The following is a 19,006-nucleotide window of genomic DNA, read 5'->3' as shown; positions in this document are numbered from 1 at the left end:
AAAGTGCAAGTCTAAATATAGTTAGTCCTTAATTAAAATCTTATACAATTCCCCTGTGATCTTCAGGATCCATTGCACATCCCTGAGCTAATATGCATGCTCTTTGGCCATCTGTTTCTTGTCTGCTCTCCCAGTTCCATCTGTCGTCTGTTCACAGGCTCTACATAGTCTTCAGCTGAAAAAGAGGCATGTGTGGATTTAAACTTCTAGGAGCGGCCCAGAATCTCCCCAAAAGTCTCAGTGTGAGCGCTAACCACACGAGCATCTGTTCACACCTTGGTTGGAGACTCACCCAGGCGAGCTTTGTCTCTGGTCAGAGGCTTGGTTGACATATGAGATAGTGGAGGATTCGAAGGAGTGAGCGTTCTCCAGAAGGCCTGTGCTATTTTCATGCTTTTTATGTTCTGCCAAGAGTGTGCTTGTGCCAAGCTTACCCGTGGCCATTCCCTCAAGATGGAGTGTCAAAATGTACTGCTGTGGTTCTTAGTCAGGCCTCTGCGGCCTCGGCTGGCCTCCCAGCTCCCTGCACAGACAACACATAACCTCTTCCTGTTCTCTCCTGCCTTTCTCTGCTGTTACATGGCTAATTCTTTTGAGTATAGGACCTTAAGTTCTCTGAAATTAGCATAGTTTTGTACACAGCATTCAGGAAACTTCTGGAGCATGAAAGTGATTAAATGATCTTAGGGAGCAAGCCTAGGACTTCAGCCTACCTGAGTTAATGTTCTCTGAGATTAAGAAAGCAAGATCATTAGTTTAGCAATTAACCTTTGATTCTCTTCAGTGTTGATGGAGATGGGTTTTAGAAATTCTTTGGAGCCTATTTTTATATCATGAAGTTAAGAGGTTGTGAACTTGAGCAATTTTGTGGCTGGATTGTATTTTGTTTAAAAAGCTGGATTTAAGTCATAAACCTGTCAGATTTTGAGACCTTAGATTTGCCTATGAAGGCAAGAAGACAAAACAGCTCTTAAAACTCTATTGTTGTAAATAGAAAATAGAGAGAAGAGAAAGATGTATTAATAATACCTTGTCATGAGGTCAAAAGTCATCTAGGGCTACAGGATTTGAGGGTTTCATTTGGGTCGGAACATTGGCTTTAAGATGGCTTGTTCGCATGGACTCAATCAGAATTAAAAATTTCATTCAGTTGGTCTCTTCTGTCTTCCACACTCACTCTGCTGCACCTGATAAATAGCCTTTGAATGCCTTAGTAGTCAGCCTTCATTAGTATCCCGATATTCCCACCCTCTTGGCTTCCGTCCTGCTCTCCATTTCAGTCAGGACTGGCAGGGAGGCCAGTGAATTGTATGACATTGGCAGTTCTAAGCCTTGTTCTAAGTGATGCATTGCAGCTTCTGTGTTGAACTGCTCATTAACTGGTCAGCTACCGGGATACTGAGGTCAGCCTAGTTACCCCTGTGAAGAAAGGCTTCATCAGAGGAACCGTGACCTCCTGCTTCTAGCTGGCTCCAGCTTGCCAGCCTTAAACAATCTGGAAAATGGATTTAGAAGCCTAAGCCAGGCCTTCAGATACCTGGAGCTCAAGCTGATGTCTGATATATGATGTCATGAGTAAGTGTAGCCTTCTGTGGAACTATGCTTGACCTAGGGAGCTGTTTTCTGTGAAATGACTGTGTTTCCTTTTATATAGTAAACATTGTGTAAAGTATTAGTGGATATAAGAATTTTTAAAACCTAGAGGACAGATGTGGTTCAAGTGGTCCAGGCTTAAAGTTTCAGCACCTAGACTTGTAAGCACTCTGTGATACTCTGTCTCCAAAATAAGCAAACAATAATAAACAATTTAAAAAATGAGGTCCTATCTGTTATTGACCTCTGTAGAAGGATAAGTTGCTTAACTGCACTTTCTTTTCTGCTCATTAATTTACATTTTACAATATATTAGTTTATTATCAAGACGTATTTTTGGTGAGGTCTACTCTCAGCCATTCCTTCAAGACTAGCACACCACAGGAATGATAATAATGAAAATTTCTGGATATCTTGTCATTGTCCTATAAGTAGTTAAAAGGAATCTTACTATCTTGTAATTTTCAGTTATTTTTGTTTTATACATTTTATTTTATTTTAATTATGTATGTGTGTCTGTGTGGGATATAGTCTGTGAGTTCATGGCCATCAGAATCAGAAAAGCGTGTCAGGTCCCCTGGAACTAGAATACAGATGGTGGTGAGCCATGTGGCGTGGGTGCTGGGAACTGAACCCCTGCTGTCCTCATGAGCAGTGCTTGCTCTTGACCACAGGGCCATCTCTCCAGCTCTGCAAGTAACCATTTTAATTTGTCTTCCACGTCAACCTGTGAATTCCTGTAACTTCATCTGTAATATGTTTTGAGTAAGTGAAAGGTTATATTGGGATAAGCTTTCTCAATGCTTTTGCTTAAGAATAGCTTAAGTGGTTCTAAATGCTTTCACCTTTTGATTTTACACATTCACAGTTTGATTCTTTAGAGTAACCTTGTGTGGTTGGTGCTCATCACAATTTTAGAAATAAACAACCCTAGAGTGACTTATCTGAAGCTAATAGTTAAGTAATTTAGAGGTAAGAGGCAAGGATCTCACTCTACCACTGGTAAGATGACAGGGTGATTGGTAGCAGAACTTTGCTATTCTTTTTAGTTTCATTATAGTGTGGGAACATGGGTGTAGTTCCCCTTCCTTCCTTCCTTCCTTCCTTCCTTCCTTCCTTCCTTCCTTCCTTCCTTCCTTCCTTCCTTCCTTCCTTCCTTCCTTCCTTTTGTTTTTCAAGACAGGGTTTTTCTGTGTAGCTTTGGAGCCTGTACTAGCACTTGCTCTATAGACCAAGCTGGCCTCAAACACACAGAGATCCACCTGCCTCTGTGCCTCTGCCTCCTGAGTGCTGGAATGCAAGGTGTGCTTTCTTAAAGCTGGTTGTGAACTATGATTTTAGTCTTTGTTGTTGCTGTTGAAGATATGGAGAGTTTGTGGCAGAAATGGAAGTACAAGGTTGACATGTAGAAAAATGGCCTCTGATTTTTGTAGTTCAGTAATGCTCTGAATTTTCTCCTCTCCCCATTTTCCTCCGCCCTTTATACTGCCTGAACATTCCTTGACGTCCCAGGTCTGAAGGTCACTTATGTCTGCCTGTCCGATACACACATTCCTTCCCTGAAGCCTTACAGAAGTTCTCTCGTGGTGAGTTCAGGTAGGAAGTTCTTACTCTTCATATTTGATTCTTTAGTCAATATGTGTTGTTGTTGCTGCTGCTGTTAGTGCTGCTGCTGTTAGTGCTGCTGCTGCTGCTGCTGCTGCTGCTGTTAGTGCTGCTGCTGTTAGTGCTGCTGCTGTTAGTGCTGCTGCTGCTCAGAAAAGAACAAGCAGATAAACTGGGGTGCTTCATCATTAAAGAATTAGCTATAAAAACCGCAAAGAGTCAGTCCCAGATCTCTCCCAGCTTCTAGTCCAGTTAGAACAGAGGAGAGCAGCTGTGACAAATGTTGCTTGCCTGCAATTGCAAATGAAGATCGTACTCCTTCAGCCAGAGTGAGCTTGCCCCTGCTTTTTTAAGTCTTATTACAATACATGTTCTTAGCATTTGGTAGAAAGAGAGAAGCTGTTTGGAAAATCGAAGGTTCAGTTTTATTTGTACTTTTACCTGGTAATGAATGGATGCTTGTATGTTTAATCCAACCAGGCTGTACTTCCTAGTAGCTTTGTCTTATCTATGAAGTGTTTTTTTAAAGAAGTGGGATGGAATTTTTAAAAACATGTTTCTCAGAGCTGAAGAGCTGGATCCGTGGGTGAGAGTGCTTGGGAGACCCACATTTTGAAATCTCAGCATCCACTTTATTGAGTTCTCATTTATGTCTGTAGATGTAGTAAGCAGCTCCCATTTGCCATTTCTTAATTTCTTTTCCTATTATTGTTTAAAAACAATCACTATTGCCTGGCAGTGGTGGCGCACACCTTTAATTCCAGCGTTTGGGAGGCAGAGGCAGGTGGATCTCTGTGAGTTCGAGGCCAGCTTGGTCTACAGAGTGAGTTCCTGGACAGCCAGGGCTACACAGAGAAACTCTGTCTTGAAAAACAAACAAGCAAAAAACAACCAAAAAAAAAAAAATCACCATTTTGAAGTTTTAATGAATGTTCATCTAATACATTTCACCTTAGTGGGGTTCTGTTTGCCTTCTGTTAGAGGTTTTGCTGAGCAAACACATGCTTATGTCCAGCTCTTAAGGATTTAATAGTTTATTATTAAGATTTTAATTTAGATTACCTTGTAGATTTTATATAAGCTTATTAGACATTACCAACATCTGGAAAGAGAAGTAAATGTACACACATCTTTCAGTGGGACCTGTCGACTTCAGAAGTTTGTGCTGTAATCTATTCATGGAATAATTAGTTACCCCTCTCCCCTTTTGGTGGCATCTGACTATGTAGGTTTTGCTGTTCTGAAACAGCCTTGTAGACTAGGCTGGCCTGGAACGCAAGAGTTCTGCCTGCCTCTGCCTCCCCAGTGCTGATGTTAAAGACATATATATGCCAGCATGCTCAACCTATGATTAGCTGCTCATGCACATACTGAGTAGGCTGAGGTATTGTAATGTCTAATCCTCACTTCAGTGTAGTTGATTTTACTCTGACTTCCCTTTCTTCGCTTTCAGGTGGTTGTGGAGGCAGCGTATCCGGTTATATCTGGAGGGGACTGGCATAAACCCCACTCCCGTGGATCTTCATGAACAGCAGCTGAGTTTGAATCAGCACAGCAGAGCCTTCAACATTGAAAGAACTGAAGATGAAAGTAGGTGGACTGGATGTTAGCCTTGGGGCCACTATTTAACGCCTGAAGCTTTTGAAGCAACAATTTACATTTAATTCGCCTTTAGTGCGACCAGTGACTCTGGAAAGTGCTCCTTGCTGCCTTACACTCTTGCTGTTGTCGTAATTAGGGTCCAAAGAAGTAGAGCATTTTCAAGATTCACTGTCTCTAGGGCAGGTTTGAAAGCTAGTTGATTAGAAATGAGTTATTTGATGCCCGGCAGGACAGTTTACACTTAGGGTAAGACCTTCGACAAGTCAGAAGAAAGCAGGAGAGACTGAAGAGCTGATCTATGGGAGATTACATAAATATGTTTCTGTAGCTATGTGTGTACTTAACGCTCTTACTCTCTGTATTTAACTTATTTATTGTAGTTGTTGATTAAAACCTTTCTTCGTCCAGCTGTGAGATTTCTGTAAAGTAGATTCAGGAGAATCCTGGAAGATGGTAATTTGCAGCTGTTCTGTATGGGGGTTAAAGTGAATAGTCAGTTTTGCCTTAATTTGTGGATTTTTATTTTGTCATATTTTCTTATTGTTTTCAGAAAGTCTAAAACTTATGTGGTACAAAAAATCACAAAAGAAATATTCACAGACTGTTATAAAAGATTCTTTTCTTTTTAAAAATTTCTGTGTACATTTCAGAAATAGCATCTTAACCACACCACCTAACCACTGCACCCCCTTTGTGCTGGGTCCCAGTGATTGATAACTTTGTTATTTTAGCGTGTTTCTAAGGTCTGAGTTCATATCATGCTGGAAAGATTCTCTGTCCCTCAAAAAAGAAATAAATTGCTCTTACAAATTTTGAGGAATTATGTATACATGAATTCCTATTACTAGTTTTGAAACTAGTAATTATTAGGTAAGATTTGATTATTATAGGTAGAAATTTTATTTTATCCTTCACTAAAAGAAGCTTCTGTTGGGCTGGAGAGATGGTCCTGTGGATGAAGGACACACATTCAAGCGTGAGGAATGAATGATGTTTGGATCCCCAGAACCTGGGTGACACTCCTCAGATCCCAGCACTCAGAGGTAGAGGCAAGGTTCCTAGCACAAGCTTACTTAGCAAGACTGTCGGGATCAGTGAGCTCCAGCTTGAGTTGAGAGATCTCAGTCAGTCAGTGAAGTGGAGCGAGACCAAGGGAGACACTGCGCTGCCATACTTGGAGCCTCCACATGAATAGTCACACATGCACCTGCACACACAACACACACACCGGAGCTATCTACACACTTGCAAGCACACCACACCATGAAACATTGGTATCTCAAAAAGATGGTGATTCACGTCTTTTCACCAGTAGTTACATCTGCTGAGAGATGTAAATGCCATGCAGAGATCAGACCTAGACACGAGTTACTTGCACTATGTAAGTTGGACCTTACTATCCAGGATGAACATCTAACAAATGCAGGTAGGGCTGGGGAAGTAACAAAAAAATGGCCAAAGTAAAGTAATCCAAGAAAATGTCTCAAAATTTTAGGCAGTAATCTGAATTGAAAGAACTCAAGAATCTTTCGCATAAGCAGTGATAGAAAATCCCCAAACCCTGTGCGTCAGCAGAGTGTGAGTGGGGTTTCCAGGAGGGGATGGAGCGCCGATAGGGCTGTGTCGAGGATCTGGGGCAGGGTGGTTTCAGGTTTGTCAGTAGCAGCATTGGACACTGATGTCGCTATAATTCTATAACTGCCACTGTTAGGATTAACAACATGGTATTTACTATGTCAAGGGACTGTTTTAGAGGGGTTTTAATTAGAATTTATTTTTAATAGATGTATTTCTAAGAAAATTGAGAGCCATCTCAATGTGTGTTGTTGTCTAACTTAAGTTCTCGTATTAGCAGGAAACACTGCCTAGAAAACTTGCATTTGGGTTTTTAAATATAGGAATAGGTTCGAGATTATAAATATATTTGATAATTTAGCTTTTCAATTTAGAGCAGCACTAGTGAGAACACCGTTACATCTTTGAATTTGAAGAAATTATGCAACTTTGAACCAATGACATTTTTGCCTTACATAGTGTGACCCATCGTTGCCTAGGTTTCTTATTACAAGATATATATAAATAACCCGTGCACCTTCAAAGGGGAAGGTGGGTTGATTTGTTTTTTCTTTTTAAGTTTTAATTGTGCCAGTTAATAATTACTATTTGTAAGGCCTAATTATGTTTATTTGGGGCCATGAATTAGTTCAATAAACATCATCAGATCTACCCTCTCACAGTATGAGGAGTGGTCAGGCAGCGAGGGTTCTCCTATATTCTAAGAGCTCCTGCCATATTTTAAAGCCTCTGAGTTTTCCACTTGATCTCTTGTATTTTGTAGGGAGAATCCAGAGAACATGGAGGATTGTAAGGAAGCTTTAAAAGTCAGTCAGTCCTCCTTTCCCATTACCTCTAACCACCTTGCAGTTAGAGGGCTGTGCCTAGTGCAGGTGAACCTGGAAATAGTCTGGTATTCGATGACATGCGAGAACTGCGCACGATAGCGTCTCTGCCGTTAGTTTTACCAGTTTCTATTTCTGTTAGTTATGACTTTGTGATTGATTGTGTTGTAGAGAAAATTGTTAACTAATGCTCAGTTCATTCTTTTGTATCTTTATATATATATATGCTATATATCTTTATATAAACATATATCTTTATGTAGAAGCAAATTATAAGTGGATAATTTTTAACTGCTTAAGAGTTGGTAGTCATTTAGCATGAAAAACAAAAGCATATGATTAAAGAAATTTTAATTTACTTGACAAAAATTTTGAAAAAACTTTTGAAATGAAATTCAGTATGATGGAGGAAGGTCATTGGTTAAAAAATAAAGAAACTACTTGGCCCTCATAGGTTAGAACATAGGTAGGCGGAGTAAACAGAACAGAATGCTGGGAGGAAGAGGAAGTGAGCTCAGAAGTCATACAGCTCCTCTCAGGACAGACACGATGAAGCAAGCCGCCAGGTCAGACATGCTGAATCTTTCCTGGTAAGACTGGTGCCACACAGATTATTAGAGATGGGTTGATCGGGATATGTGAATTAGCCAGTAAGGGCTAGAGCTAATGGGCCAAGCAGTGTTTAAAAGAATACAGTTTGTGTGTTGTTATTTTGGGGCATAAGCTAGCCAAGCGGCCGGGAGCTGGGTGGCAGGAACGTAGCCCACAGCTCCCCACTACATCAGTAAGCACAGGTGTTATATGGAAGCCGAATAGTGTATGGCTTTCTCATAGCCTGTGGGAGCCAGAGCAGGTGGATCTCTCTGGATTGAGTTTGAGGCCAGTATGGGCTACAAAGAGCTACAGAGCTGTATAAAAGAGATCCCTGTCTCCAACAAACACAAGCGAACAAACTCCAAAAAACACATGGTATGGAGAGGAAAATTGAATTACAGTTAGACAGAGGTTTGATTTGTTGGTATAGGTTAGGTGACTTTAGGCTTTATCTTACGAACAATTTAAGGTTCTTTATGAGTCATGTTAAAAAATGTGGTGCCTTAAACTCTGGAGTTTTATGAACTGTTTGTTCTGGTAGTTCTGGAACTCATAGAACTGTCTGTGCTCTCTCACCTTTTCCTGTATGAACTGTTTGTTCTGGTAGTTCTGAAACTCATAGAACTGTCTGGGCTCTCTCACCTTTTCCTGTATGAACTGTTTGTTCTAGTAGTTCTGAAATTCATAGAACTGTCTGGGCTCTCTCACCTTTTCCTGTATGAACTGTTTGTTCTAGTAGTTCTGAAATTCATAGAACTGTCTGTGCTCTCTCACCTTTTCCTGTATGAACTGTTTGTTCTAGTAGTTCTGAAATTCATAGAACTGTCTGTGCTCTCTCACCTTTTCCTGCAGGATCCGAGGCTTCAGGACCTCAGCTTTTGCCAGTGCGAGCACTCAATGAAGTCTTCATTGGGGAGAGTCTGTCATCCAGGTACCTTGAAGCTTGTGATCTTGAATGTGGAATTCAGTGTTTAAGTACTTCTTTTGATGTTTTCATTTAATTTCTACAACCTGGCTTGTAGAAGTAATAATATAAGTAGGAGAAATTATTTAATAAAATTTCCAGAGCTGGCATACATGTTGTTACTAGTCTGTGAAACTTGACATTTAACAGCTCCTCAGGGTCCTCACTATTCTGTGCTGACTCTGGAGGCTCAGGAGAGGGAGGTTCTAGGCGCACATTGCAGGCGGTGTGTTTCTTAGGTAGTCTGCATGAAGATTTCTCTTTTCAGACTGAGTAGAGTAGCACATTCCTATATTCCAGCTGCTCAGCAGCCTCTAACAGTCTTGTTAAGGCTCAGGAGCTTGAGGTCCTGGCTTGGGCAGCCCAGGGAAAACCTATTCCCGTCCCAGCTCTCTCCCACCTTCATCTCCCCCCCTTCACCCCCTCCCACTCTCTCATATACATGTCTCACATACATACATCTCTCACACATACACTTTCACACGCGTGCGCACACACACACATACACGCACGTCTCTCTCTCACACATATGTCTCTTTCACACGTTCTCACACACAAAAGAAATCCTCTTACTACATATACATTTCTCCCCCCTTCTCTTTCACACTCATACACACATATGCAGTGGAGGAAAATATCTTCACTTATCAGTGTTTTTAAGGCTGACTTGCTTACTGCTTCCTTTTGTACAGGATCCAGTCATGAACCACACACAGCACTTTGCTGTTGTGGCTTTCTGCTTATAAAATTAAAAATTACTCCTTAGCCTCACCTCATTTTTGTCATTTGTGATACTAATACGTCTGACCAGTCTGAGCTGGTTGGTTTCAGGATGCCCCCAATTTTATGTCTGTACTACGTTTGCTTGTAAACTTCGGATAAGGCGTTTTTTGATCATGCTACTTAGTTGTTGATGTTTAGTGTAACCCTAAGGCAAGTATATTGAGGGTTCAAAGTTAATGTCTTTATTAAAGGCTGGAGATACATCTCAGGGACAGAGTGCTTTCCCAGCATGTGTGAAACACACACACAGATACACACATACACAAAAATAGATATCACTATTGTTAGCTAAAATTAATTTAATGTAAACGTGTCAGATATACTTTATTACTCACCAACATTTTCCTCTTATCTTGAAAACACCTGGTTACTCGCATGAAATGACCACCAGGAAATAAATCAGTTTCCCTGTAGTATGCTATGCTTGGTTTTCCTGTTTGGTGATTGTGTAAATTTGGTGCAGAACCTAGAGGTGAGTTCATGTCCTCTCTACTACAGCAGTCATGTGACTCTCTGAGAGCTGTATCGTTGAATTCCTGGGTATAATGTGTGGACCACTCCAGTTCTCTTTTATTGCAAGTTCTGCCCTTTCACGAGGGTCTGTGAAGAGAGAGTCATCATAACTAGAATTGACATCCACATTTCAACTAACAGTGCATAAATAGATTTATTATATTATCGATACAGTTTGCATTAAAGTGATGATTAATAAGGCAGAATTGTTTGAATAATTCTTGGATTACTGTAGTTATTTTGTTTATAATATTTGTGCAATAAAGATATTTTATGCATATTGTATACCATGCATAAGTCACTGGGGATACAAAGATGTGTATGAAAAAGATGAGGTTGGTAAAAATGTAAGTTTTTAAAATTCTAGAATATTCTTTCAAGAAATAAAATATTCACAGGAAATTTATTACTTAAGTATAAAATATATTTATTTTAACATAGTAAGGCATATGAGCTATCTGTCCAGAAATTTTTGTCTCATGTTGCATGCGATATTTCACACAATGTGGAGATGATAGTAGGTTTTGATGTATAGAGGAGGAGGAGAGGAGGAGATGGTCCAGAGAGCATCCATTGAGTTGGAAAGAGTTGTGAGTCTGTGTTTACTATAGGAGTCATTTTTAGCTTACTTTACTCTGTTTTGTAGAGGTGTGGCTACCTGAAGCAAGCTGCTGCCTTTATGGCTGCGCATTTTGTATTTACTGAAGAGAGAGTGTAGAGGAGGAGGGAAATTGGACCCGGATGGCAGACTGGCAATCAGTGAAGTCTCACAGGGTGGTGTCTGCTGCTCTTTTGTTCTTTGGTGTCTCTCCTTAGATCTCGAGTAAGATCAGTGCTTCAGTTTGATATTAGATGGTGTAACTATTCTGGAGGCTTTAGGGCTAATTTTAAAGACTCTGTGACTAGACCCTCAGGCAAAAGGAGCATGAGCACATGGTCTGCTGTCCGTCATGCTGTGTAAATTACGTCCTGTTGCTTCACGCTCTCCTAGCAGCCCCACGAGGAGGGAAGCTGTAGTTAGCAGTGAGAGCAGTGAGATCCAGAAGGGCACATAAGTTGTGTAGGTCATGTACTTATTTAGAACCAAAAATGTCATTTCAACCCATTATTTCTGATCCCAGACGTGGGTTGAGGCTTTAATGTGCTCCAGAACCTTACACGCTTTGCTTGGAAAATATGAAACGCAGCAATGTTTTTCCTGCCTCACTTTCAATGTTCTTAGATTGAAGAACATTTTAAAAGCCCATGTTTTTTCTTTTCTGTCTGTTCTAACCTAGAATGCCTTATTGTTGGGCTGTAGCAGTGGACAATTTAAGAAGAAGTATACCCAATCTAAAGGGACTGTGAGTTTTATTGCTGCCTTAAAAATAATTTCCCTCAAACAAAAATCCTGTGAATTAACTAATCCCAGTAAACCTGCATGCAGAACGGCACTAAATTGGCTCATCATTCTGGACCCAGCGTCTCTCCCCTGGCTATAATCGTCTCCCATTCTCTTCTGTCTCCCCACTCTCACTCTCTCGTTTCAGCTTGGTCTAGCACTGTAGCAGACATTGCTGGGGATTTTGCTGGTTTGTCTGTACATAATAGGTTTCTAATGTGATTTTTCGAGTAAGAAATAACTTGACCCATGAAATAGATTAGGCCTGTTATCTTTTCTAAAGAACAGAAACGAAAGAAACAATGAAAAGTTATATTGTGCAAAACTCATATCAGGAGCTTGGAGAAGAAGCTGAAGGAATTAGAATAAGAAATAAATTACTATAGTGATAGTGTTTGCAAGTATGTTTAATGACTTATTTTGAAAACCCGTATCTTATTAAGAGTTGAACTTCTTAATTTGCTGAAGAAACAATCTAATGTTTGTGAGTGACACCATTATTTTAAGATAGAGTTTACACAGTAGGCTTTTACATATTTCAGAAATTACTTCTGCTATCCAGTCAGTATTTAAAGAATAGTGTAATGTGCTGGTGTCAAAAAACTCATTTTGTATTTGTAAAATATTCTAACACATTAACTGTTCAACAAATTATATTTTGATATTATTTTTAGTTGTGTCTGCTGATATAGAATTGGTTGAGGATTTTCCTTATGGTTAATAAGAATTTAGTGGCGACTACTGTTCTCACAAAGAATTAGGTGTAGATGGAGTCATATGAGGGACAGGTGCCAAGAATGACACCACCTAAAGATGAAATTGCTGGAATTCTGAAAGGGAGCTGTGTGTGTATTGGGTTCCATCAGAGCAGAAGCAGCACTGTTAGGAAAATGTACGAACCCTTGTCTGAAACACTAATGTATTGATAGGAGGGTGGCGTCTAGATCAGAAAGCCATGCAGTTAAGTTTTTTCTTTGTGATTTTTTTCACTTAATCAATATTGGAATTATGATGATATATGTGTCTGCTAAGTCAGATAGGACTTGGTCAAGGTGATTTACTTAGATTTCAGAAATTTTGAAATTTTATTTTTTACTGGGATCCTAACACAGCTCAGCAAACAGTTTTCTATTTTCAATTCCTAGGGCTTCCTATTATGAAATTTCAGTTGATGATGGCCCATGGGAAAAGCAGAAGAGTTCCGGCCTCAATCTGTGTACTGGCACAGGATCAAAGGCCTGGTGAGTAAGTTAGGGTGTTGCCTGTCAAGGTGTGTGAACTATTTTAAGTTAAAAAATTGATTTTCTGTTTCACATGGATGCCTCTGAGTTCTCTAATATGCAGGGAAAGCACACTGTTGCAGGACAAATTTAGTTTTTTCCCTTCTGTGTTCCATGTATTGTTTACCTCTGACATTGTTTACCCGGACGCCATTGCTAGAGGAGAAACTTTACTTCCTACAATCTCACTCTTACCGTCTTGCTATCCTTTGCCCTCCCCTCCACACAAACTGGTCTCAAAAGCCTGTGCTTTGCACTTCTCGAATCTTGGCCTACCTCCTCCACTTCTGCTGCTGCTGCCTTGGTCTGGCCCATCTCCTTTGGTAGATAGATATTCTTTGTTTCTGACCTCCTTTTCTCCTGTTGTCACTGAAACCTACCAACAGGGTAATCATTGTAAAGCAGAGTGCTACTGGTAAGTACGCGTAGAGAATGCCCATTTTGTGCTTTAACACTTTGCTGGCACTGTGTACACACTGCTGAGTTTGACGCAGCACCCTGGTGAAATGTGGCCATCGCCATCCTGCCCTCTTTATCCCTGTCATAGCCTTACCCTACCCATCAGCCCTCTGCAGACACCACAGACTGCTTGTAATTCCCAGCACACACCTTGCTCTCCTTTAGCCTTTTGTTTTCATTCAATGCTTCTTCCTGCTTTGAATTTCTGAATATGGTTCACTTTCCATCCACCGTTAAAGCGTCCAGTCCTCAGATGCCGTTCTCTGGAGGAAGTCACCATTAGCCTCAGTGTCTTTCACAGCACAGGGACTGGATCCCCTTTGTCCGGCCCGGTGCTTCTCTCAGTGCTCTCATGGCTCCCATGCGTCCCTAGTCTGGCGGGGCATTTGGAGGGGTGTGAGATGGCCGCCAGGATTTTGTTTCAGTTTCCGTGTGTAGTAGGTTGTAGTGCCTAGTACATATTTATTCAGATCCTTTTTAAATAAAGGAATGCATGCTCTCAGAACCAGCACAAGCAGTGTTTGTTAGACTGTGATTTTATCTGGATTTCATCTGTATGTGATGGAAGGCCTAAAATCCCAGCACCTCACCTGAGGGTTGTGGCTAGAGGATGGTAGTTTGGAGCCCTTGGGGACTACATAGTGAGATTTGGCCTCACAAAAAATTTAAAATCTCCCTTATCAAATGCCATTTTAAGTTGAGCTTGTAAATGGAGAGTTTGTTGCTACTTTTTCAGCATGGCTTTTGAAACTTTTTATTATAGAACATTTTAATTTGTGTAAACATAGACAAAGAGAATCTAGTGTTACGAATCTGCATGAATTTGATTCAGTTATGAATCCATGCCCTACATTGTTTGTTATATACACTGATTTTAGCTCTTTCCTCCAAACTATTCTGAAGTAGTTTTCAGAAATCACTTCATTTTGTTCATGAGTAGTAATCATACATTAAAAAAAAATAAGTTAGTCCCAGCTAAATAAAGTATTTTGGCAAAAAAATATTATTTTAAAAGGTAGCTTAACATGTCATTATTTTGAGGAATAGCAAGACGACCCTTTCTAAATTTTCTGATCATTTTAAAAATTAATCACTTGGGCTGGCAGTATGGCTCAGCGGATAGAGACACTTGCCACCAAGCACACCACAACCTGAGTTTGTTCTCCAGGACTTCCGTGGTAGAGGAGGATAACTAACTCCCCAACGCTGGTCTCTGGCTTCCTTGTGGGTGGCAGTATGTGCATACTTCCTGTCCCCCATCCCACTTTCTCCCCCAAACCCAATAAATAATTGTAACAGTGTATTCTCTGATATGTTGCAAAATTACTTTTAACCATCTCATATGTTAAATTGATGCAACAACGTGCAGCCTTTGTTGGTCATGGAAACGCCTTTTCTACTGAAAATGGTGAGCATATCTGTTGATATCGAAACTGAGAATTAGGAATGGTTCCTTGAATCTTTCTTGTTTCTTCCACAGCATTCTCCTTAAGAACGGACATAGTGCAGAACTGGAGTATAGGCTAGGGAATCAGAGCTTGGTAAACCAGTTAGTAGCTTTGCCATGTGAAGGGAAAGATGAGGATACTGTTTCTTAATCCTGTCTTATGATTCTTGATAGAGGAAAAAAATGTTTATCTGACCTAAGTTTTTGTTTTGAGTATGAAATGTGTGGAGATGTGTGACTCAGCAGCTATACCAGAAAAACCCTAATCTCAGTGGCTTAATACATTAGAAAGCTTATTTCTTGTTCTCATAAAGTCCAGTGGGCATTCCCAGTGGACAGGTGGGTCTCCTTTAGTGGCTGGGAATGGGGTAGGGAAAGGGGCAGCTTCTGCCCTTCTGAGGCTCTGCTGTTTTCTTACATGGTGACTTAGGTCACTGCGTTAGAGCTGTGGAAGAAGAAACTGTGGACTGTTTGACTGGGATCCCCTTAGCTAGCACTTCGTCACATGGTTACACAGTGAGGGGCTAAAAGGTGGAGATCTAATCCTGTGTGTGGCAGGAAAGTATTTGAAGAAAGCTCTTTGCATATCCAGACATTGAGCCACAGGAGCAGGACACCAGGATTGTAGTGCTCGGGACATGAGCTGTCCTTCTCATCAGTGCTGGTTAGTGTGGTCCATGCTTGTACCCCATAACCTGGCAGCAGTTAGTGTCTTAAGACAATGTGTGGCAATAAACTTGACTTCTTATCAATATTAAGATTCTTTGTAGAATTGAGTAATAGGTTAATTCTAAATCTTTTGAGTGTTTAATTGCTTTCCAGCTATAAGTTCTGTATACCTATTAAGTATAAGGATACTTTCCCTCTCATACTCATGTCAATAAATTTTTGTTTTTAACCACCAATTTGTAGTTGTGTTAATTTTAAGAAGTCTTCATTGCTAAGTACATCATGCATCTTCCATTTTTTGTGTGCTTTTAGGATGGAAACAGGAATTATTTGCTTGCTTTTTTCTAGGTCATTCAATATCAACAGGGTTGCAGCTCAGGCTGTTGAAGATGTATTAAATATTGGTGAGTACTAAAACAGCTATTCTGTATTATAGAACTATTGTGTACTGTGTAATGTACCTGCTTAGTGTTTGCTATTGTGCAATGTACAATAGTAACTGAAGCTGTTTCCCCCTTTCTTCTGTCAATAGCAAGACGACAAGGAAGTCTGACTCTCCCGTTGAACAAAGAATTGGTAGAAAAAGGTTAGTACCACATAGTATTAGTTACAGATAGCTTATTTATGTCAGCTTTGAGAAAGTTATGTGTATAACTTTATAAGACAGTGTTATGTGTATCTACTTAATTAGATGTTACAACACTGCCTTCTTAAATGTAGCTTAAAAAGGTAACTGAAACCAGGGCTTTCAAGAAAATTTTTTAAATTGCAATATTATTAATAATTTCTGTTGTGTGAATATGTGTGTGCATGTGTGGACATGCACGTGTGTGCGTGCATGTGTGTGTGTATGTATGGTGCTTGTGGGGGTCAGAGCATAACTTATAGGAGTTGGTTCTTTTCACCAAGTGAGTCCTGGGGATTTGAACTCACGTTATTAGGTTTGATGGCAAAAAAAAAAAAAAAAAGAAAAAGAAAGATGTGTAAAGGCTTTACTGAGTGAACACTTCTTTGAAGATTGAGCTATCTACAGAAACTAGAAGGTCAGTGGATGTCACTGTCACAGTATCCTAAAACCACTCTTGAAGTTTCTTTCATGGTGTGTTTTCTGTTTTGTTTTTTGTGGTAATTATTTTTTTCTTACAGAACCAAATATAGTTTTTTTTTTTAACCTTAATAAGGATTTCTATGAAATGATACTTTTAGTAGTTCCCAGACTTGTGGTGCCATGAAGTAACTCCTGGGGCCCTGGGCATGGCAGGGGGCTGTAGCGCCCAGTCAGACACTAGGGTAGAAGGCAAACAGCACATAGCCCCTAGTTCCTCCTGTGTTCTGTGCTATGATCACTAAGTGCGTTGTCAACTTAAAATATTTTCTAATTAGGATGGGTTTATTGAGATATAACCTTATTACAAGTTAAGGAACATACACACATGCAAAATTGAGATATAACATACACGCACGTAAAATTCAAACAGTAGTTCCACAAATAATGTGGATTATTAAACAGTCTGTTTTTTTTTTTAATGTGGTACTTAGCTAAACTTCTATTTTAACTCTTTGTGTAGTTCTCATTTCTTCTTTTTTTCTTTGAAGAGATAACAGTCTGGGTACACAGCTTGGCCTCAAATTACTCTTGGACTTAAGCCATCCTCCTGCCTCCCAAGTAGCTGGGACTGCAGACATGTACTGTCATGCCTGGCTTGTGTAGTTGTCTTTCACCAATTTATGCTTTGCTTGCCAAGCCTCAGGTGCTTCTTTGTTAGAATATGCATCCTAAAAGTGTATTCAAATATCCTGCGATGTACAACCTCACTGGAGAAAACTCACCGCCTTTCGTTGCTCGAGATTGCATTTTCCTTATTATTAACTGATGTGATATTGGAAGGAACTTGAGAACTCGGGTTTCAGTTCTGAGTTTGTCCTAACTGCTTAATTCCTAGCTTTGTATTTGTGTCCCCTCCCCCAGGTTGTACCTATTTCTTCTCTGTTGTGAGTGTGTCCCCTCCCCCAGGTTGTACCTATTTCTTCTCTGTTGTGGGTGTGTCCCTTCCCCCAGGTTGTACCTATTTCTTCTCTGTTGTGAGTGTGTCCCCTCCCCCAGGTTGTACCTATTTCTTCTCTGTTGTGGGTGTGTCCTCTCCCCAAGTTGTACCTATTTCTTCTCTGTTGTGGGTGTTGAAGGCTTTTGTGGGTTAATAATTGAACCTGATAGTCACTGGTTTCTAAGGCTTTTTATGGTAGAGTAAGTCATAGAGTTACCAAGAAATAATGCTCCCAAGTAGCCTTTGAACACATGCTTTAAATTGAAAGTGGTTTGTCATGTGCTTCTCAGATGTGACCATGCTTTATTAAATCTACTGTTTTTCCTTATAGTAACAAATGAATATAATGAATCATTGCTCTACAGTCCAGAAGAACCAAAAATACTTTTCAGTATTCGAGAGCCAATAGCAAACAGAGTGTTCTCAAGTAGCCGCCAGCGTTGTTTCTCCTCAAAGTAAGCATCCCTAGTCACTTCTTTCATCCCAGTAAAACATTAAGAAAGGAAAAACAAAACAAAAAGACACAGAAACAAACATAAAAAAAATCCTTTTCTTTTTGAAACATTGAGACCAATGTACTTTTTCTCCCTCCAGGAACAACACTTAGCAGAGAACATCTTAGCCTTTTTTTTTTTTTTTTTTTTTTTTTTGGTTTTTCGAGACAGGGTTTCTCTGTGGCTTTGGAGACCAGGCTGGTCTCGAACTCACAGAGATCCGCCTGCCTCTGCCTCCCGAGTGCTGGGATTAAAGGCGTGCGCCACCACCGCCCGGCTTCGAGATTTATTTTTACAAATCTAAACTCATTTGTGTGTATTTCTTATATTTAAGTGGCTTAAGTTTGAATGATAACTAATGGGAAGGCTTCATGAGTGAGTTGAAAAGATACTGTAAGCGTACCGTGAAATGCTTCAATAACAGAATGTTGATAGATTGCTCTACACCAGGATCAAAGACTATTCCAGTAAGGAAGCAAAGCAGCAAGGTACAGAGAAAGATATTTGCAAAAGATACCTGGCCTATCTTAAGGTATTTGAGAACAGTGTCTGAAATCTCTGCTCCAGTAGCCAAAACTTCGTGAGCATAGGCACAGTGCCACAAATGGAATTCTGAGCTTTACTTCGTGTGGTCAGAATTGCACTGCAAAGTGTGTTGAGTTACTTTGTGTGTACAGTAAATGTATAGTGTACATGATATGTGAATTTTGTTTAGACTTGGGTTTCATCCCTAGTTACTTCATACATATATGCATGCATATATGTAAATATTAAAAATTTTAAAAATCTTATCTAAAAGATTTGTTTCTAAGAAATTTGGTTAAGAGATAGTCAGTCTAAATATAAAAATTCTAGCAAATCAGTAGAAGGCAGCCACTGCATTAAAAAAATAAAAGCCAGTGATATTTGGTCTTCCCCCAAGGCAATAAATATCTTAGAACAATGCTTGACCTTATTATCCCCAAACTAGCGTGGCTGAAATGAAGTTTAAGAATGGGCACGTCACTATAGTGATAGACAGTAGACAGTGCGTATACTGGAGGAGCAGGCAGACAGAGCAGCTGGGAGAAGGTGTTGCTGCTGTGTTCATGAACTGTACATTAGTGAATTACCTCTTCTCTGGTTGCCTTACATTATCCACAAGTAAAAATTTACATGAAAATGCACTCTTGCTCAGT

At 40.0% G+C, this 19,006-nt stretch overlaps 1 protein-coding gene across 3 annotated transcripts in view; it reads left to right on the top strand.

The window, feature by feature from the left end:
- Nucleotides 1-19,006, top strand: part of Nadk2 (NAD kinase 2, mitochondrial) — a 41,743-nt gene that overhangs the window by 20,309 nt on the left and 2,428 nt on the right. The window contains exons 5-12 of one of the 3 annotated variants that reach the window (XM_057790047.1): nucleotides 3,106-3,189; nucleotides 4,652-4,788; nucleotides 8,646-8,724; nucleotides 11,331-11,396; nucleotides 12,580-12,675; nucleotides 15,638-15,693; nucleotides 15,822-15,875; nucleotides 17,666-17,789. In XM_057790047.1, the coding sequence (XP_057646030.1) occupies nucleotides 3,106-3,189; nucleotides 4,652-4,788; nucleotides 8,646-8,724; nucleotides 11,331-11,396; nucleotides 12,580-12,675; nucleotides 15,638-15,693; nucleotides 15,822-15,875; nucleotides 17,666-17,789 (696 nt within the window). Of the gene's footprint in view, nucleotides 1-3,105; nucleotides 3,190-4,651; nucleotides 4,789-8,645; nucleotides 8,725-11,330; nucleotides 11,397-12,579; nucleotides 12,676-15,637; nucleotides 15,694-15,821; nucleotides 15,876-17,665; nucleotides 17,794-19,006 lie in introns of those variants that run through there. The other 2 variants (XM_057790049.1, XM_057790050.1) reach the window with 2 other exon arrangements.

The sequence above is a fragment of the Chionomys nivalis genome, chromosome 15 (genome assembly GCF_950005125.1).
Source record: "Chionomys nivalis chromosome 15, mChiNiv1.1, whole genome shotgun sequence".
NCBI classification, from domain to species: Eukaryota; Metazoa; Chordata; class Mammalia; order Rodentia; family Cricetidae; genus Chionomys; species Chionomys nivalis.
The sequence above is the reverse complement of the archived record's forward strand: the minus strand, read 5'-3'. Positions and strand labels throughout refer to the sequence as shown.